Source organism: Crocuta crocuta, unplaced genomic scaffold, assembly GCF_008692635.1.
Source record: "Crocuta crocuta isolate KB4526 unplaced genomic scaffold, BGI_CrCroc_1.0 scaffold260, whole genome shotgun sequence".
In the NCBI taxonomy this organism is placed as follows: domain Eukaryota; kingdom Metazoa; phylum Chordata; class Mammalia; order Carnivora; family Hyaenidae; genus Crocuta; species Crocuta crocuta.
Genome location: NW_027527525.1, coordinates 7667580 through 7689865, shown reverse-complemented (window position 1 = coordinate 7689865; position 22286 = coordinate 7667580). Strand labels below are relative to the sequence as shown.

At 42.6% G+C, this 22286-nt stretch overlaps 1 protein-coding gene across 1 annotated transcript in view; it reads left to right on the top strand.

Moving 5' to 3' along the window:
• DEPTOR (DEP domain containing MTOR interacting protein) overlaps positions 1 to 22286 on the top strand; it is a 93280-nt gene that overhangs the window by 26202 nt on the left and 44792 nt on the right. Inside the window, exon 4 of the mRNA XM_077764857.1 lies at positions 5468 to 5646. Coding sequence (XP_077620983.1) covers positions 5468 to 5646 — 179 coding nt within the window. The remainder of the gene's footprint in view (positions 1 to 5467; positions 5647 to 22286) is intronic.

Sequence of the window (22286 nt, the reverse complement as noted above, 5' to 3'; positions counted from 1 at the left end):
AGCACAAAAATCTTTCTTTTTAGGTGTGTTTTTTTTTTTTTTTTTTTTTTTTGGCTGTATTTCTTTTCATAGTTTTAATAGCATCAGGGACTATATGGTCATATTCCATAGAATTTAGAAATCCATGTCAATCAAACCTCCCATATCAGATAATGGCTTGGCAAGAATTATATTTAATCTAGATTATGTCTTTTATTTTAAGTTTATTTATTTTTGAGAGAGAGAGAGCAGGGGAGGGGAAGAGAGAGACAGGGAGCCCAGAAGATCCAAAACAGGCTCTGCACTGACAACAGAGAGCTTGACATGGGGCTTGAACCCATAAACTGCAAGATCATGGCCTGAGCCAAAGTTCAATGCTTAACTTACCAAGCCACTCAGGTGCCCCTAAATTATGTCTTTTAAAAAAATAAATTTGACATGTAATATTGTGCTAATTTAAAGTGTGTAGTGTATTACTTTGATACATTTATATATTATAATATGATTACGGATATAGTGATATTTGTCAACAATACATAATTATAGTATAATAGTATTGTCTGTATTCATTATACTGTGCATTAGCTCTCTCTGGCTTATTTACTACTTGTTACAAGTTTGTACCCTTAAACAGCATCAGTCTTATCCATCCCTCCTCCCAAATTCCCTGGCGAACCACCTTTTTATGCTCTTTTTTGTATTTCACTTCTTAGATTACACATATAAGTTATATTATACAATCCTTGGCTTCCTCTGTCTGACTTACATCACTTAACATAATGTGCTCAAGGTCCATCCACATTGTTGCAAATGGGAGGATGTTTGCCTTTCTCACAGCTAAATAATATTCCATTGTGTACATGTACACCATCTTTTTTATCTGTTCATCTCTTGATGGTCTTTTGGGTTGTTTCCGTATTTTAGCTATTGTGAATAATGTGTGGTAAACAAGAGAGACAGATATTTGTTCAAAATCCTGTCTTCATTTCCTTTGGATATATACCCAGAAGTGGAATTGATGGATTGTAACATTGATCTATTTTTAACTTTTTGAGGAACCTCCATATTGTTTTCCATACTGGTTGGACCCATTTACATTCCCACCAACAATATAAAAGGGTTCCTTTTTCACCGCATCCTCACTACCACCTGTTGTCTCCTGTCTCTTTGGCGATAGCTAAAGGGGTCATTTTTCATACTCTAGGGTAATGATGTATAGTAGGAGAATCCATAGAAGTGAGTTTCATTTATTCACTCAGTGAACACTTTTTGAGGATCTTTTCTATTAGGAAACAACCGTGAACCACGGAGACAAGGACAGTCATCTCAAGAAGCTTATAGTTAGGTGAGCGGCGACTCCCCTAGGGCTCTAAGCGCCCTGCAGGGAACTATGGGAATCCTTCCCAGTGGCACATGGTCCAGATTTGTAGGATCAGAGAAGACTTCTTAGAGGAAATAATGTCTAAAACTGGAAAATTGAGGAGGCTGGCTTACCTCTATCTTCATGCCAAAATATCTTATTTGAGGGTCCAAAGAAATGAAGAGATGGTGGCATTCCTAATTTGGACATGCATATGGGCCCTTTAGAGGTCTTCTCTCGATTCTCATCTGTCCTTTTCATCTTTTTAGAAGGGCCTGGTCATCATAATATTAGATATAATTCTTACTACTCATCCCAACTCAGCTGTTACTAACCCTGGGAAAGCAGCCCCGGAGCTTCTTCTAAGGATGGATTAAAAGGCAGAAGAGGATTGACTTGGAGAAAGGTCTAAAGAAAAAGAGCTTTTCAAGGTTTTGTTACATGCTGAGAAAGCAGCTTTTTTATGAGTTCTGTTAGATGCTAATACCTTTTATAAACACTTTTAATATAAAAGCAGATGCTTATATACAGGGAATTTCTTTTTCCAAAGGTTTTTGATGATAACAGCAATTCAGGGAAGGATGTAGAATAGGTATTATCTTCCTCACTTAATGTGGGGACACCGAAGTTGTGAGAAATGACGTCCTTCATTTGTGGCAGAGCTGTGCTGGGCTCTCTGGTCTTCGGCTTCCCAATCCTGTGCCTTGCCATGGCTTTCATACCTTAGGACTCTGCTAAGGACCTTAAGAATCTGCTGTGAAGACTGGAGGGAGCGCCAGGAGTTTCCCTTGTCACCTCATAGATATTGGGCACAATTTCATCCTGCACTCAGTGGGCACAGCAATTGGTTCAGTAGTGTAACACTTTGGATATGCCTTGTCTTTTGTACCGTAAAGCTGTTTTATTCACATTCATTTATGATTCTCACAATCATGGGTGAAGAGAGCATGGTACTCTCAAGGAAAAGGAGGCTGAAACAAAGCAAAGTGGTTTGTTTTGCATCTTACAGCTAAGTGATTCCAAACAAACTGAAGTCTTCAGATTGCTAGCCTAGTGTTGTTTCCACAGCAGATCTGGACTCTAAGTCTGAAAGCATGGAAAATGCACATCCTGTGAATGGACATTCAGGTATGGAAGTCCAGTTACCCCCAAAGGAAATGACTTGTAAACATGTATAATATGCTTCTTCGCATGACCTTGAGCCGATTTCCTACCCGCAACACTGAACGCTGCCATACATTTTTTTTCTCATTTAGATGCGAATTACGTTTTGTAAATTCAGATATAATTGACACATAATGTTGTATTAGAGAATTACATTTTCTTGTGTGGATGAAGAGGGGGTTGGATTACAGTGGTCTCTAAGGTTTCTTCCTGCTCTAGAATTAAATGGTACAATTTGTGTTGCTTATTATTGTTAGTTTGAAAAGAAATGAGGGTTTTTGAAAGAAAGATGTAGAAGACAGGAAATTTATCAGAAATAGTTTTAAAGAGGAAAATGACACAATGATTTTGGCATTTTATGGAGTTCCATTTTTCATTGAACAAAGTATTATAGGCAAACATGGACCTTACCCTGTTGGAGCTTATAATTATGTAGAGGAGGTAGTCTTGAATCTGATAATCACATAGACTTTAGAGGGAACAATGAGATGGCCTAATGGAGACCTGAGAATAGCCGAGATACAAAGGATAAGGAGTCAAGTAGGCTACAGAGTAGAAAAGTGGCAGGGAAAAGTGAGGGAGAGCATTCTAACTGCAGGAATGACATATTCAAAGGTCCTATGGTAGATGGGGTATGATATGTTTGAAGATCTATAATAAGACCCTCTCTGAAGCAGACAGAGGTCAGAGGTGAAAATGGTCCTAAGTGGGTACATGGGAAGGATCGCGCATGCATTAGAGACCATATAAAGGATTTCAGTCTTTAGCCTAAAAGCAAAGAGAAACGTTTGAAGTATATCTTCAACAGCAGCAGGACATTATCAGATTTGAGTTTGAAAAAGATAGTTTTAATTGCTGTGTTTGGACTTAGATGCTTGAGGTTGGGTTGAGAACAAGACTGGGTACATAGTAAAGTCTAATTAAGAAATGGCTGTAATTCTGGGGTATCTGGGTGGCTCAGTCAGTTAAGTGTCCGACTTCAGCTCAGATCATGTACTCCTAGTTCGTGGGTTCGAGCCCCGTGTCGGGCTCTGTGCCGACAGCTCAGAGCCTGGAGCCTGCTTCAGATTCTGTGTCTCCCTCTCTCTCTGACCCTCCCCTGCTCATGCTGTCTCTCTTTCTCTCAGAAATAAAACATTAAAAAAAAAAAAGAAATGATTGTAATTAGGTTAAAGGTGTCGGTGTTTTGGGCTAAGGAAGTGGCCGTGTCAGAGACAGGAAGACCTAGACATATATGAGCATGGTTTGGGACATAAAATTTACAGTTTGTACTGACTGACTGGTGGGGGGATGAGGACTATGGAGGCATCAGACTTGCTGCCCTGTTTCCTGCTGGGATGACAGAAGCCCTCACTGGCCCAGGACCAGGTTTGGGAGAAGAACATGAGTTCAGTTCTGGGCTTGTTGATTTCGAGGTGTCTTTGAGTTGTCTCTGTGGGTCCAGAGGTCTGGAGTTGGGAATATAGGCCTGATCTAGAGACATAAATTTGGGAATCCCTGGGGGCATGGATGGCAGTTCAAGCAATTCCCTCAGTTACTATGGAATGAGAAAAGAGGTATTTGGGGAACTGAATCTCAAGAGATTCCAGCCTTTAAAGTCCCCGGAGACGAGAGGAGCCAAAGCAAAGGGAACTGAGAAAGAGGTCGGAACAGAGGGACGGGATAGGAGGGAAACCAGCAGAGCATGATGCCCCCCTGGGTGAGGGAAATGGGCAGCAGCATCAACCAGAGCGGGGATTTACAAGTGTGGGCGCACGGGAGAATCCTACGGCCCCTCCGGGAGCTATTCCGGAGGTGTGTGAGGACAGAAGCAAGGGGAGTGGGGGTGCTGGAGAAGAAGGTGTGAAAAACAGTTTCTGTGGGGAGGGGGTGTTGGGAAGGACTGGCTGACGTCAGTTCAGGCTGCTGTAACAGATGCTGTAGACTGGGTGGATTAGACAATAAACTCTTATGTCTCACAGCTGGGAGGCAGGGAAGGCCAAGATCAAGGCACCAGCAGATCTGCTGTCTGGCGAGAGCCCTCTCCTTGGTTTGCAGACAGTCTTCCCTGTAGCCTCACCGGGGAAGAAAGCAGAAGCAGACTGTCTCTTGCAAGAGCACTAATCCCTCATGGGGGCTCCACCCTCATGAAATAATCACCTCCCAACGGTTCTGGCTCCCAGTGCCATCTCACTGGGCATTATTGTTTCAATATACGAATATTGAGGGGCTGCAAACATTCAGTCCTTAGCGGTCATCTTGTTAGCCCAATGATTTGAGACACTGAATTAACTCCTTTAGGAAAGATATACTAGCCTCTTTAGAAAGGTGGATGGGGCTTGGTCAATAAATCGTAACTCCTTTTCTAGGTGGCTAAACTGAATATCGTATGCTAATGTGGGTTTTAGATTACATTTCCAGTTTTTTCTCCTGTTTTCCTTATTTTTTAACTTAATTTTTTAAAGTAATCTCTACACCGAAGTGGGGCTTGAACTTAGAATCCTGAGATCAAGAGTCACATGCTGACCTGTAGAGCCAGCCAGGCACACCACCAGTTTTGTTTTTTTTTAAGTCTCATTTTTTTAAGAGAGAAAGAGAGAGTGTGTGCATGATTAATGGAGGAAGAGAGAGAGAGAGAGAGAGAGAGTCCCAAAGAGGCCCCACACCCAGCATGGAGCCCAACTCAGGGCTCGATCCCATGACCCTGGAATCATGACCTAAGCCAAAATCAAAAGTCAAATGCTCAACCAACTGAGCCACTCAGCACCCCATTTTTTTATTCTTAATTGCCAAGAGAAAATGCACCTTATTCACTCCTGAAACAGATCCTTCTCTTAGAGATTATGTCCATAATCGCACAGGACAGCCACATCTGTCTGTCTAATAACTTGGCTGTGATGCGTCACAGACGCCTATGCTACAGGATTTCAAATGAACTATTTTCCTGCCATGTAGGTTTATTTTTCTTCCATTTCGTCTTCCCAGGCTAATGAGCCCTGAAAACACACTCCTGCAACCCAGGGAAGAGGAAGGGGTCAAGTATGAGCGCACCTTCATGGCGTCTGAATTCCTGGACTGGCTGGTTCAGGAAGGCGAGGCCACGGCAAGGAAGGAGGCTGAGCAGCTGTGCCACCGACTGATGGAGCACGGCATCATCCAGCATGGTGAGCGGGGGTTCGGTTTTTGCTGAGGTCACAACCAGCCCTGAGATCCTGTGCTTACACCAGCAGGCATTTATTCCTCGCTCGTGGGTCTGTAAGTCAGCTGTGCATCTGCATGGGCTTGGGGTCAGCTCGGCTGTCTCCAAACTGGGCTCAAGTTCAGCCAGGCTGGCCAAGCATTCTCATTCGGGGACCCTGACTGAAGGAGCATCTAGTCTTTGGGATATATGGTTTTTATAGAGGAGGGCAGAAGCTAAAGACAGGACACAGATTCTTTTTTTTTTCTTAAAGCATCACTTATTACTTTATTATGGAAATTAAGCATTTACTAGATATCTATATAATCCTTTTGTTTGTTTTTAACTGAGCTTCTATTTTATTTTATTTTATTTTTTTTTACAAATAGTTTATTGGCAAGTTGGTTTCCATATAACACCCAATGCTCATCCCAAGTGCCCTCCTCCATGCCCATCACCCCCGCCCCCGCCCCCCACACCCATCAGTCGTCAGTTTGTTCTCAGCATTCAAGAGTCTCTCATGGTTTGCCTCACTCCCTCTCCCCAACTATTTTTCCCCTTCTTCTCCCTCATGGTCCTCCGTTAACTTCCTCCTAATCCTCCTATACGTGCAAACATATGGTATTTGTCCTTCTCTGCCTGACTTATTTCACTCAGCATAACACCCTCAAGTTCCATACATGTTGCTGCACGTGGCCAGATTTCATTCTTTCTCATTGCCATTAGTATTTCATCGTATAGATAAACCACATCTTCTTGATCCATTTGTCCGTTGATGGACACTTAGGCTCTTTCCATGTTTTGGCTATTGTTGAGAGGGCTGCTATGAACATTGGGGTACATGTGCTCCTATGCATCAGCACTCCTGTATCCCTTGGGTAAATTCCTAGCAGTGCTATTGCTGGGTCATAGGGGAGTTCTATTGTTAATTTTTTGAGGAACCTCCACACTGTTTTCCAGAGGGGCTGTACCAGCTTATATTCCCACCAACAGTGTAGGAGGGTGCCCGTTTCTCCACATCCTCACCAGCATCTAGAGTTCTCTGATTTGCTCATTTTAGCCAGTCTGACTGGCGTGATGTGGTATCTTAGTGTGGTTTTGATTTGTATTTCCCTGATGAGGAGGGATGCTGAGCATCGTTTCATGTGTCTGTTGGCCATCTGGATGGACAGGACACAGATTCTTGTAGTGTCTCCAAAAACTTCTGTTCGGATGTGATTTGATATCCCCAACTCCCACATCCAATCAGCTTCAGCAAGTCATCTGGTCCAATTCAGATGGGAAGCAGATGCTTCTCACAAAGTTGGTTGCGAGGGGAGAACAAACATTTGCTGAACCATAATACAAGCTGCCACAGTGAAGAACTGATCCACAAGGCCTCATAAAAGTTCACTTTCCTTTTAGGGCTGAATCATAATGATGCCATATAACCTGTTGGTTAAGCACTATATTAGTTATCCTTTGCTGCATAAGAACTTACCCCAGAAATTAAAGGTCTAAGATGATAATAAATGTTTATTTACCTCACACAGTTCCTATGGGTCAGGAGAGGCTTAGCTGCGTGGTTCTGGGTTGGGGCTCTCTCGTGAGGTTGTGGTCAAGGCGTTAGTCAAGGGTTTCAGTTGTCTGAAGGCTTGACAGGCTACAGGGTTGGCTTCCACAGTGGCTCACATGTGTGCCTACCAGGTTGGTGCAGGAAATTGGCAGAAAGTTTCAGTCCAGTGCCATATGGACTTCATAAGGCTGCTTGAGAGCTCTCACGACGTGGCAGCCTGGCTTCTTGCAGGGGGAGCAATCGAAGAGAGTGCAAGATAGAAACCACAGTGTCTCCTGAGTGAGCCTTGGAAGTCACACACTGTCATTTCTTCAGGACTCTACTGGCCACCAGGTTAGCCCCATTCAGCGTGAGAGAAGGCTATATAAGGGTGTGAATCTCAGGAGGCCAGGATCACTGGAGGCTGCCTATCACAAAACATAGGCTCTGGAACCTCAGCTCCACTAGTTACAGCTACTTGCCGTCTCTTATCTGTAAAATGGGGATATCTGCACAGGTGATTGTAGAAGTAAATGGGGTAGATGTAAAACACTCAGTTTAGTGTCCTATTCTTAATAGGCACTCATTTAATTTATTAGCATATTTGCCATGTGTAAGCTTTGAACAGTGAGGACAGGGCTGGACACCAGATAGGCACATCGCCCCAAAGTCACTATGAAAGGTAATGCTTGAGTCATTCCTGCCGTGAACTCCCCTATCCCTACTTCTGCACAGGCCTAGGATTTCTATCCCAAGGTTAGGAATATAATCATGGAATTATAGAGGTGAAAGGCACTTTCAGAACTAACTGGAACAGGGTTTTACAACTGCAGAGCGCGGCCTTTTAGCGGGATGTGAAATAAGTTTAGAGAGCCATTCCGAGCATTACTTCCACCTAAAGTACAGTCCAGGGACCCACAGTGCAACCCAGGAGCATGACAGAAGCGCAGAATCTCTGATTCGACCAAGTGCTGCTGAATCTAATCTGCATTTCAGCACAATCCCCAAGTGATTTGAATGCACATTAATGTTTGAGATGCAGTGGACTGGATTTAACTAGAATAGAACGTATCAGAGCATGTTTTATCTAGTGAGGCTACGCACTGTTTTGTAAAACTTTGATTTCAGCTAAATAGTTATATACACATGGACATATCCATGTGTGTCTTGATTTGCCACATAAACATTGTTACTGTGTGCTGAGTTCAGGCATTTTGGAAGAAACTGACCTAGAGGCGGCCGTTAGAGAGGCAGTCAAGCCGCTGTTTTCCAGGGTCCTTTCTCCTGTGCGACACCGCTATGATTGAACTCACAACTATGTATTGATGCCTCATGCCTGCTGATGTGCTAAACGCCCTGACGGTGGGGAGCTGAATAGAAAGAAGAGTGCCACTGTGGTCTCTGGCTTAGACGGCTTAGTCTTGTTGGTACTAAAAGATGGATCTAGAAGCAATTAGCAAACAATAGAAGGTGTACTTTTTATTTTATTTATTTGTTTATTTTACACTCTGTGCTGGGCGCTGTTCTAATGACATCACAAATATTAACTTATTTAAACCTCCTTAACTCTTTGAGGCAGGTTTTCTTTTTGTTGGTGTTGTTAAATGTATTTTATTGGGAAGAACACCTAACATGAAATCAGTCTTCTTAACAAACTTTTTCGTATACAATATAATATTGTTGACCATAGGACAGGTGTTCTTATTCTCGCCATTTTACAGAAAAGGAAACCAAGGCACCGATAGACTAAATAGTTTGTCTGAAGTCACTCAGATAGTAAGGTCCAAATGGATATTTGCTGATAAATGTGAAAAGAGTTTTGGTTGGAGCGTGGGGCTTTCCACAGTGAAAGACGGTGCATTTGGGTTATAGTTAGTTCTGTCGTCTTTCTACAGACAGAACACTTGGTGATACCGAGTTCCAGGCACAAATAGCTTCTTACACTACAGTTTACTGGCTGATACTGTAACATCTTCAGAGAGAGGATAGAGGATGCCACAAATTGTTTCCAAATGATTTCCAAAGAGTGAGCATTAGACCTCAACTGCAGTATAATTTTGTAATGCTATAAACACAAACACCATAAAGGTGCAATATAAAGAATAAAATAAGGCATCACTGATAGCAAATCTCAACCCCCGAAGTTTGGTTTCCATGATTTCAGGAGGATTAAATATTCTCTATCTATAGACATCAGAGTTTCCAAGGAAGTTCTAGTTTTCCTAGTACAGCAATTCACTGCTAGATTACAGGTTCTAACTTTGAGTTCTGAAAATATGGCTACCACGTATGTGGATGTTAGAGCTAATGATAAATGCCAGTTTGTGTCTTAAGCAAAGCTCTGGATTCTCTAGCTAATAATTAACTTCACAGGTTAAACATTAAAGAAAGTCAGACATTAGGCTTTGAGCAGACAGTTTCTGGATAAAGGTGGTTGCCTAGACTGAAACCAGTAGACATAAAAATCAGGCCTACTTATGAAATTCTAACTAGTTTCATTTGTGAATGGTGAGTGATGCTCTGTAATCCACGCGTAACTTGTTAGATGAGTCATTAGCTTACATGCATGTGTCTGTGTGTATATACACACATGCATGCATATGTCCATATTTATACAAATGTTTGTATGTTGACCACATAGATACATATTTATCCAGCTTTTCCATTTATTAAGGTTTACTGTATATCAAGCACAAGACTAAATACTCTGTAGAGTTTAATACATTGTATACTTAATATGTATGTGTTTCACACATATGACATATATATATAATCTTATTAAAATCTTGCAGCAATTCTGTGACATTGTTATTATTAATATTACAGTTTTCCAGTGAAAAAAGCAGAAGTTCAAATCCTTTAAGGTATTTTCCCAAGGCTGCATAGCTAATCAGTAGGTACTAGGTGTTGTGCCTCATCCAGAAGTTTTCCTTGGCCCAGGATATAGTAACTGGGTGTGGCCACCTGGCATGTGGGATAAACACTGCCTTGGGAAGAAGACAGAACAGAGCTGGGTCCCAGTTCCTCCATCTACTGAGTAACCATGTCAACATCTCAATTCTTGCATTCTTTAGGTTTTTAGGATTTATGAAATTAGAGTTATATACCATTGAAAGTTATGTTTTTGGGGCACCTGGGTGGCTCAGTCGGTTAAGTGTCCGACTTCGGCTCAGTCACGATCTCACGGTTCGTGGGTTCGAGCCCTGCATCGGGCTCTGTGCTGACTGCCAGCTCAGAGCCTGGAGCCTGTTTCAGATTCTGTGTCTCCCTCTTTCTCTCTGACCCACCCCTGCTCACGCTGTCTCTCTCTGTCTCTCAGATATAAAACAATAAAAAAACTAAAAAAAAAAAAAAGAAAGTTATGTTTTCATCTTGGGTGGGGGGAGATCAGATGACTACCCACATGTTCCAAAAGGGCTCAACATATAGTTGGATTCGTGCCTAACCTTTATCATAGTGAAAGGACACAGAGAAGGATCATCAAGGGAAAAAGACACATCAGGTGTTATCTGGAAAAAACCAGACACAGCTTTCCTGTCCTCCCTCCCAGGGCCACACAGATCTGGCTCCTTCCTCCAGCAGGGACACGCACTAACCCATGTGTGATGTCTCTGCCCAGCGGAGCCTGTTTGAGACGCAGAGTACCAGGTTTCTGTCGGGGGCTGCTCATGGAGGTACACTCTGCCTGCTTGGCCAGCTGTAACTACCAGTATTCCAGACTCCCAGAAGGAAAGCACGTGCCCTCCATAAATCATAGTGTTTGTACAAACAATCCAGGCAGGCTGGCAGAGCACAATTCACCAGGTGGGTGAAGTTACCTTATTGTGAAGTTACCGAGGGAACCTTCCAAAAGCCAAGTTCCCAGATGCTAGCCCCAGGCCAGCCCACAAGTGAGCCCTTCTGTATCACAGCTGCCATGGTAACGCCTGCACCGAGCTGCCGTGAGGGTTACATAATAGCGGTTGGCCAAAGCTTTCCACCGGGCATCTACTTCTTATGACCCCCAAATGCCTGCTATCATACGCGATCTGATCCACTGTAAATAACAGTTAACGTTTCTAGAGCCCCTGTAATTGCTCTCCTCTTCTACTCATTTATTCCTCTCAAGTTAGGTATCATGATTATTCTCATTTTAAAGATGAGGTTAAGAACCTTGCGGAAGACCAGAACTAGTCAATGGTAGATTCAACATTATGGCAATCTGGCTCTTAATCACCACTGATGACTGGACACCAATTATAAGCTCCATTAGACGAGGAAGAAAATTCCTCGACTTTTATTGCATCAGCTCACACGGCCTGGCAGATGTTGTAACCATGAAAATTGTTGGTTCATAAAATATACGATTCCCATGCCCCAAACAACAACCAGATACCTTGAGGTGTTTGTATAACCTTTGCAAAGTGCGATGAACACATTTCTCCACTCACATAAAGTATCTCCCTCAACTGCCTTAGCCGCTCTCCAGCTATCTTTTCCTTACATGGAGGGAGCTAGAAAGCAGATAATCACGCGGGGAAATTGCTCACAGCTGCAGCAGCTGACCCTGGATAATCAGGCTACCGCTGTTCTGTCCAGGCGTATAATTTCCTCTTTTAAAGATTTAGTCAGAGCTCCTCAACCATTTCAACACTTCATCAAGCCCTCTTTCTTTCTCCTTTGTTTTAAGAATATATTTATATAACATTTTGCAATTCCCAAAGCGGTTTTACGTATCTTAACCTGTCCTCCCAGCCGCTCGCGGGGGTAGTTGTGATGATCCCATTCTCCTGGGGAAGACAGTAGCTGAGACGTTCAGTCTGACAGCCGTGGAGAGAGAACTTGGAACCTGCCGCCCAGAAAGCTAGAGGCCAGAGCCAGAGAGGAATGAGCCCCATCTTTCCAGTAATTAAGATCAGTGACAAGAGTTCAGTCTAAGCCTGGAATAGCCTGGCCACAGAAAGGATGAGAGAGAGAGAGAGGGATGGGAGGAAGGGGAAAAAAATGGCCCTGATGATTGAGGCTGAAGGCAAGATTGCAACTTGCCCAAGACTGAGTGATACTGCGGGAAACAAAGTATCCTGACAGTTAGAACCATAAGGAAGACTTGCCCCAAGACTGTTAACAATTGGGGTTACTGCAGTGGTGGCCGGAGATGCGTTCAATTCTGAATGCAGCAAGGACAAGTAGCCATGGAACAGGGTGAAGGGGTCAGGAGATGGAAATTTATTAATAGGAGACATCAAGGGTAGGGGGATTCTTTTTTCTTTTATTTATTATTAATTAATTTTTTTTTTTGAAAGAGAGAAAGAGAAAGAGATGGGGAGGGGCAGAGGAGGAGAGAGAATCTTAAGCAGGTGCCATGCCCAGTGTGGAGCCTGACATGGGACTCTGTCTCCTAACTGTGAGATCATGACCTCAGCTGAAACCAAGAGTCAGATGCTTAATCGACTGAGCCACCCAGGTGCCTCTAGGGGGATTCTTGCTAAACCAGCTTAAGAGAATTCTTAAGGAAGGTAGGCCAAGGACTTAAAATCAAAGGAGGATGAGACATTTGGTCAAATATCGAGTGATTGGCTATCGAGGGTGGGAGGGAGTGGTTCTCACTTTGATTTAGCAGGATTCTTCATTAAGACTGGGCTGGGCAAGCCAAAGACAGGATGGGGACCAAGGTCAAGGCCTGATAGAAAAGAGGGTTCAGGAGAATCTGACTATAGATTCAGAAGTAGGAGAGAGTCTCTGTCAATAGCGACCTACCCTTTTTGGGGCACCCTCCCTTCCTGTCCATCAGGCTCTCCTCCTCACATTCTCTTACTTTTTGCCTTTGGTAACTTCTTGCCACCAATAAATGAAGATAAATGAAGATTTTTCTATTACAGATGATTCCCAGTCAGTATCTTCATTTTTAAGTGCTCCGAGGACAGAGAATTGGTTTTCTCTCTCTGTATCCCCAATGGCTTGGCACTGACACANNGACGTTAAATGAATAGATGGTGGTAGTGACCACTTATTGAAACCTTACTATTGCAGGGCACAGTGCTGACTATTTATACCAGCTAGAGTTCTTTCAGTATAAGCAAGCCCAATCATCATTCGCTTTAAACGTAGGCAGAGCTAGCTGAGAGTTTAAAGGAAACCTGGCAAAACCAGATGCCTGAAGAAGAACTAGAGCAGCTCTCGGGGATCCACTTGCCAGGAACTAGTGACTAAAGGACTCGCCACCTACAGTCAGGAAATTAGCTCCATGCAAAACTCTAGAGAGGGACTCTGATTGGCTGAACCTAGGTCACATGCCCACGTCTTGACCCTAGATGGGCAAAACGCTGTGACTGACAGACTCACTAGGTGGGGGAGGGATGCTTTAGGTCAGCACAAGTGATAGGCTGTCCTTAATGCTGTTAGCATTTAATCTTCTACCCTCAAATCAGTGTACCGATACTGCTATTCCTGCTGTTTTAGATGACAGTGTACAGTATTTGGAACTAGTATAATCATTCTTAGCTCCTTAATGTTAAACTCTGAATTGAAAAAAAAAATGCTTGGAGAGAATATTTTCTCAGTCAACTTTTAGTAATTATTTCAAGCACGATCTTTATCAACAGCCATCACCTAATAAAATTGTTTTACCTTCTCAATTTAGAATGTCTGGGAATTATCCCACTGTGCCTCCTGATATGCCTTGGCTCTGTTTTACTTTTTATTGTAGCTGAATCCAAAGCGAGAAGAAAGGTGTATGCAGCCAGAATGTTGTTGCAGTGTAAACATAAGGGAGCAAGGTTGCCGGGTAAAGTCAAGGGCTGATGCATTGGCACACATTAAAGTGTTGATTTTGGTTAAAGGAAAACAGATCTGTAGCTAGACCAGGCCTTAACTATTAGAAAGTATGAAGGGAATGAGAGATACCTTATCTCCTGTAATCTTCCAAAAGAGTGTAATGCATAAGGAACGGAGGCCTTTCGTCAACAGTTTCGCAAATGTAAATATTTCTGTCTTTAGTTGACAGTATAACTTGTCAGGTCTGCAGGCACTGATCTAAGTACAGACAGTGTTTGGCTCTGAAGCCTGAGCTCCTACCAGCTCCGGCCTCGCTCCTGACAGCTCGTTGCCCGGTGTCCCAGCTGTTTACCCAAATGTAGCATTTCTTTAACAACACGAGGAAGTCTTCAAACAGAAGCACACAATTTCTGTGCAGTTGAAGTACATGGAAACTATGCAATCTTGTACTAAGTACTGCTCAGTTAGGTGTTGTGTGGTAATTTAAGGACTCAGCAGGCTTTCAGTGGTCATTTTTAGTGGGACGTGTAGGCCAGGGTGTCAGGTGGATTAGAAACACATATCAGGGTGAAACGGACAGTTCAGACTGTGGATCAGGGTATTCCTTTCCTCTCTCCTACTAGTCGGGAAGCACTGTGGAGTTAAGTCCTGGCTACTGATGGACATGAACTTGACCACAGCTCTCAAGGCAGGGTGGAGGAGGGTGGGACAGAAAGTCAAGAGGCTCTCCTTTAAGGAGTGAAATACCTCCATTCTCCTTCACATCACAGACCATTCTTCTAGCTCTGACTCTTGTAGCTGGGATTGCTGGGAAGTGTGGGCAGGGACTCACGTCTGGGACCCGGGATTCTTCTCACAGCATTTCATCCCTGCTGCTCTGCATTCTCTCATGATTATTCCTCTAGAAAGTCTCCAACTCGCCGCTTCTGGCTCTAGATCCTCAGCCACTCATGTTAACTCAGTTTCTCTTAGCTGACAGTCTCCTCTCAGGCAGTCGGTCTGGATTGTGTTTTGTGTTTGCACCCACAGCCCCTCCTCCCCTCTCCCACCAGGATTGGCCAAACAAGCTGAAGCATATTGGTACCCTGGAGTGACTGCTAGGTGTAAAACTGACCACAGGGTCAAGTCTGATCTGTGTGACTATGCAACAGAATTAAGTTAAAATTAAAGAAGGAGTTTCACACACACACACACACACACACACACACACATACACACACACACATCCAGATTACAATTGGGAAATATGTTTAGTAATTAATGTTCATATTAATACATAATTAATAAAATTTCCATAAAATTGGGGAATATGTTTATTAATTAATGTTCATATTAATAAATAATAAAATTTCCTATTTTAATTTGGAAAATAATGTGTTTATAGAGTTATTTATATAAGTTATCTTATTTGTTTATTTATTTATTTTAATGTTTATTTTTGAGAGAGAGAGAGAGAGAGACAGAGTGTGAGGGGGGGAGGGACAGAGAGAGAGAAGGGAGACACAGAATCTGAAGCAGGTTCCATGCTCTGAGCTGTCAGCACAGAGCCCAACATGGTGGGGCTTGAAGTCACGGACCGTGAGATCATGACCTGAACTAAAGTCGGATGCTTAAGTGATAGAGCCACCCAGGTGCCCCTATATAAGTTATTTTAAAACTGATATAAAATTCTAAGGACTCTAATATTTTGTCTAGCTTTTTTTGTTTTGTTTTTTTTTTCCTAAAAAGCTCCCCTTCACTTTCATCTCTGTCCCAGCGATGACATTGGACCCAGTAAGGAGTCCTCCCCTTCCCCCACCTCTCCTTCTGTCCATTTATTGTAGCCACTCCTTCGGCTCCTGCCCAGGTTTCAGTGTGATTGGAAATTACCAAAGCCACCACGCCCAGGCTGAAGGGGTAGGTGCAGGTTTTTACCCACTGGCTCATTCTCATCTCTCTGAAGTCCTCTTTGACAGTTTCTGAGAGCATAATCTTGAGCAGGGATTCCTGTCAAGTAGGAACAAAATGTGCTTCCTCATCAAAATGAAGGAAATAGGATGGGGGACATAGAAGCTCGGGATGAGAGTTATCTTCTATGACAGCTAGCTCTCAAAGTGCTGCACTTAAAGGGATGAACTCATTTGGTGGTTAGCTGGTCTGTTCCTACAGGATACCAGCCTCTACCAGGAGACCCATCGCACTTCCAATAGGAACGTGGTATGGGTGACAAATGACAACCATAGATTTACTTTTAACTTTTCTGATAGCCACAGTAAAAACAGAAGCAAATGAAATTCATCTCGATAATATATTTTAACACACTGTCTCCAAAAGATCATTTCGAATGTAATCCACATGAAAAATACCAATCAGCTATTTTATGTTCTTATTTTTCATACCTGATATTTCAAGATCCAGTGCAGAGATTACACTTATAGCTCGTCTCAATTTGGACTCACCACGCTTCAGGGGCTTGGCAGCCACACGGGACCCATGGCTGCCATTCTGCAAAGCCTCCCTCTAGACCTCTTGGAAACTAGTGCAGGGTAGGGTGGTGTCCTGGTGAGTGTGTCTGTCATTTTTCAGTCCCTCATCTCAGAGATCTTTGTCTGAATGTTTGTGTCAGGGAACTACCTTGTTAGCTTTACTTTGCAATGTCCTTTTGGACACCTCCATAAAGCTGGGTGCCAGCCAGAGAAGTTTCTGGAATGGCGACAACAATTCTCCCTTCCCCAGCACACTGATTTCACAATCATATTTTCTTTCACAGCTGGTTTTTTAATATTCCCTTTGATTTTTAAATATTTTCACAAGTCAGAAATTATTGACTGCCATCACTTAGGCTGGTTCTGATCTTAGCAGTTCTCTCTTTACTCAGAAAGGGCTTATCTGGTATATAATCCAAAGTTCGGGAGCACTTTCTTAAATTTCTGCTCTTCATTGTGGGAGCCTTTGGATTCTTGCAACAGCAGAACAGTATTATTAGTGGTGCATTAGCATTATTGTGACCTATCTTTCAGACATCTATGTGTCCCTCTATGTTTATTAACTTCACTTGTGGTGCTTAAAAGATGAAGTTAACTGTCATCGCTTTTCCACAAACGTCCAAATTGAGGCGGAGGGACTGTCCATAACCAGTTCCATCACAGGCGAATCAGAGAGGAGTTGCTGGAAGGCATATCTTCTGCCTGCATGACTTTATGTCTAATCCCTCTTGGCCTCTGAGTCAGGCATAGTTTGTTACAAGGTGTGGGCTACAAATAAACAGAAAGCATTTGTGATTTTCTTTTTTAAGCTTTTGATTTCATGTCTCTAAGCCTGGCTTGGAACAGTATCAGGATTCTGTTTTGGTGCAAATAACAGAAAATGTAGTAATGATGGGCTTGAATAGAAAGGTCCCTGGAACAGCTCAGGCAGCAAGCTGTTCCAGGTGGAGAATCCCGGGCTGACCAGAGGCGGCTACAGCTCCGCCTGTCTCTGTGCAGCCATTCCCAGCATACGCCAGGCCTCATGTCTGCACTGTAGGTGGGAAGAAGATAGAATGGCAGAGAGCTGTCACCTAGCATGACTTTGCTTTGCTTTTTCTTTAGGAAAGGTTGCCTCTCCCAGAGAATTTTACCTACATCACGTGGGCCAGAACTGTGTCACACAGTCACCCCTTGGTGGAAGACAGTCATTGAATCTAGTGCCTTTACCCAGGCCCACTGCTGCCCTGAGCAAATAATAAAGGAGGAGAAAGAGAGAGTGTGTTTTGGACAAGCAGCCAGCATTGTCATCCATAAGGACAACGGTCTTTTTCATTAAGTAACTATGGGACCTTCCCTGTGAAACATGGGCCTCCAAGGAATAGTGTTTTTCTTTTGTCCACACACAGAGTTCCTTGTGGCTCTAAGTGAGATTTGAAAAAGAAGGGTACCAATGTTAATGTCTTACTTTAGACCCCTGCACCATGATTATCTTAATATTAGGGGACTGTTGGGGTGGATGGGAATTGTCTGTATTCTCTTTGCTGCCCTTCTATGAATCTAAAGTGATTTCAAAATATTAAGTTTATTTATTAAAAAGTAGGCAAGATTTTTCCTGTATCTATATTCCTTTTTGGTATAAGAAAAGGTAGATACAATTATCAATGATATAGAAAATATAGGAAGACAATTTTTTTAAAAAAACACTAAATCTCACCACTGATTTCTTTCTTTTTTGAATGTCCACTCCTTCCTACTTTGAAGGTACCATACTCTACAGTCTCAGAAGGAACACCTGATAAATTACTCTACAGTAAAGTGCCAGCAGGTTCTGTGGTAGCCTTTCTGGGAAGAGTTAGAAATTGCCATCTGGGAACCGGGCTTCGATGGGTTTTCACACACTGTGGTTCCTGGGTACCTCTAGCATCATACTGGGTACCTTTCTCCCTGTTGTTGGCCCTACTGAATTGATCTGGTTTAGGTTGGATGCCTCCTTTTCTTCCAGACCACCTAGAGTTGCTTTCAGATTCTTCCCCTATGTGGCTGAATTCTGCAAAGGCTTATACCTTGGAAAGATACTTTTGGGGACTGACGCCTTGGGCCCTCAAGGAAACCCACACACAGCCAACATTAATGGTGTGCCTCTAAGGACCAAAAACTATAACAGGCTTTTTTACTTATGTTGTTTAATTATTTCTTCAACTCATTTTACAGATGAATTTAATTGAAACCCAGGGCAGTTAAGTAACTTAGTAAAGATCAGGCATCTGGCACTGGACAAAACATGAGTATCAAAGATGAATAATCTTGGAGATTCTGGCAGTGTTTTCTCAGACTGAGTAAAATGGAAAGTGGAAAAAAATCATCCGTATTATTTGGACAAATACAATGCAGTTCATCATTTAAAAAAAAAACAAAAACAAACCAAGAGTGAAGTTGGTGTTCAACCCAGGGCCATCTGAGACCAAAGCAAGTATTTTCTACGTCATTGTTCTGTCCTTTCCATAGGCAATTCCAAGGTAATAAACGTTTTGGCCTGGTGAAGAGTTTTGTGGAAAACGTACCCATCCAAATTGCCTTCTGTAAACTAAAGACAGGAATAAATGAGAGAAAAGCAGATTCTGTTGTGTGTGTGTGTGTGTGTGTGTGTGTGTGTGTAAGCTTATTTACCTCCTCATTTGGCATTGTTATCTCTTTGGATGGGAGACAGTCTAGTGAGGAGATTACGGGATGAGGTTCCAGAGTTAATCTGTCAGTGTTTCTTTCTTAGACCTTCCAGTTAATAACTATGGAACCATGGGTAAGTTTACCTTGTGTAATCCTCTTTTCTCATCTGTAAAATGGGAATAATCATAACAGCTCTCTCATAGTGCTACTATGAGCACTGAATGATACAATCATGCATGTGCTAAGCATAGGACCCTACACACAGTTGTCACTCAACACATACTAGCCAATTCTTACCCTCGTTATTGTTATCAATATCCTCAGCATCAGATGCCTTGGGCAAGTAGAGCTTCATATAAGTGTGAGGGCTTCATCCATGCTGGCCTGACACGGTGTGTTATACATACTCTGTGATGAATGTATACATGTTAATCAATGCTGAAGTGCTATCATTAGGCCTTTGGATTTATGCCAACAAGCACAAAAGATCTAGAACAGATTAAAAAATCTTTTCATTGACTTTTGTAAGTGAGATACTCCATTTCCTGGACAAAATAAATTTTGCTTTTAGACCTGTACGTGCTCATGGTATGATTTTGTCTCTTGAAAAACATACCCTTTGTTCTGGGTTTTATCACTAACAAAGGTTCTAGTCCTTGGAATGCACCCAGCTATTATTTAATGATGCAGAGCGAAGAATAAAGTATAATTTGAGCTGCCATCTGTTCATTACCATTACATTTCTGGCCGTAAGACATGGAAGCTGCAGAAACATACACAGTCGCGATGCCATGTTTTGATTTTCTTCTTTTCTGCTATCTTAGTAAAAGGCTTACTTTGAGCCTTGTTCCTCACCTCCTTTCAATCAATTAAATTGGTGTGATTGGGTTCTAGCCTTATGACTGTGAAGTGTTTTGTTTTAGAATTATCAGCTAATGGGACTTTATACCCTAAAACCAATTTCCTGTTTTCATATCCTCTTCTAACTGTTTGTTGTCAGTGCTCAGGAAGTAATTATTTTAGTTCTCTGACTCACTGTTGTTATTGCCTTTTGAAGAGTTTTATATTCCAGGCGCCTAGCACTGTCCTTACATGGCAGAGGCACTTAAATACAATTGCTCAAAGTTCTTGAATCAAGGACTTCTGCTCCTTTGGGAAACATGGCTCTTTGAACTCCCGCATCCCCTTTAGGATGGTTTGAGATGGGTAGTTACAACCTTCACTAGAGCTCAGATTTAAAAAAAAAGCTTTAACCTTCTGTTGTAGTTAGTTCTCAGTTCTTGCTTTCCGCCAAACAAATGGTTAAAAAGCATGATATTAATATTTTTTAAAGTTTTGACAGCTTTTATTATTAAAAAATTTTTTAATGTTTTATTTATTTCTGAGAGAGAAAGAGGGACAGCGTGAGCAGGGGAGGGTCAGAGAGAGAGGGAGATACAGAATCTGAAACAGGCTCCAGGTTCTGAGCTAGCTGTCAGCACAGAGCCCGACACGGGGCTCAAACCCATGAACCGTGAGATCATGACCTGAGCCGAAGTCGGACGCTTAACTGACTGAGCCACCCAGGCACCCCGACAGCTTTTAAAATCTGCAATATACTAAGTGATTTGAGATGCTTGGACTCTGAAGGACTATGAATTAGCAAGAGCAGGGAGACCCAAAGGGTGCAAAGACTTCCCTGGGTGCGTTCGACAACTGAAAGCTTTGGTCTTGTTGGTAGCGAGGGTGCAGTATTTTCATATGGAGAACCCATTAGCCTTTTAGAAGCACTGAGTCTGAGGACTAGATCTGCCATCTGTTTATCCTTGAGGCTTGTCAGTATGAGGCAAGGTCTGCAGGTGCTCAGTGGTCCTTTTGGGAGGAGGTACAGGGATCAGTAGGAGGCAAGGGAGCAAGTGAGTAGGATAGAGTGACAGCCCTGATGTCCCAGAATGATCTTTCAACCACCATGGTACCCGGGGAGAAGGGTGAGCCACACCCATGGTGTCGTGTCACTGTGGAGGGTAATGATGATGATGCTAATTATGGCAGCTGGTGAGGGTCTCCTCGCTTTCGGGTGACCTTGAAGACCTTTTTGGTTTGACACCACTTTGCATGTATAATATGGTCCCACATCCTTGTCCTTGCTGAGCTTTCTTCTTAACTGTGATGGTCATCATCCTTATCTCCCCTCTGCTTAAGCCTCTTTTTACACTGCTAAGTTGCTTACGGGTCCCAGAGCCAAGACCACCCTTTATTTTTTTTAAGTTGATTTATTTATTTTTTGCAAGAATAAGAGAGAGAATCCCAAGCAGTCTCTACACTAACAACTCTGTACTAACTCCACACAGTTACTGCAGAGCCCGACACGGGGCTTGAACCCACAAAACCATGAGATCATGACCTGAGCCGAAATCAAGAGTCAGATGCTTAACCAACTGAGCTACCCAGGCACCCCCAAGACCATCTTTTAAAAAGGTTTGATGAAGTGCCATCCAGGGAGCAGTTGGTGTCTGCACATACTCTCCCCTCACTTCCCTCCCCCTCCCTCATCACACTGCTGGATTCAGTTTACTTCATGGCACCTGTTGTGTTAGGTCATTTGCCAGAAAACATTTCAAGGATGTATGAAAGTACGGGACCTTCCGCCCTTCAACTAGACAAGTAGCTTAAAACGTCTTCTATATTCAGCTGAGTTTATAGGTTTCAAGATGATAAATGTTTATATTCATCTTTAGATTATATGTGTCAGTAGAGTAGAAGCCAATTTCCCCTCTTGTAGATAATCACTTTAAAAAAAAGTGTATTTATTATCAGAGAGAGAGAGAAAGAGAATGAGTGGAGGAGGGACAGAGAGAGGGAGAGAGAGAGAGAGAGAGAGAGAAAATCCCCAGCAGGCCTCATGCTGAGAGTGCAGAGCCTGATACAGGGCTTGAACTCGTGAGTCTTGAGTCAAAATCAAGAATTGGACACTTAACCAACTGAGGCTAGCAGGTGCCCGGATAATCACTTTTTTAAATCTCGTGTTTGAACAAAATCATCCTAATAACTTAGAAAGATGTAGCCACATTAGCCACAAAAAGAAGAATATATTTCAACTATGTCACTTTATTACTTTGGTAGATTACATGCCATTTCCTTCATGCTTTCTGAAAAGTAAAGGGACGCAGTGAATCAGGATCTATTTTATCAAATATCAACAACATTGTGAGCTTAGTGCCTCTAGAACCCCCACTTTCCTAAGCAATT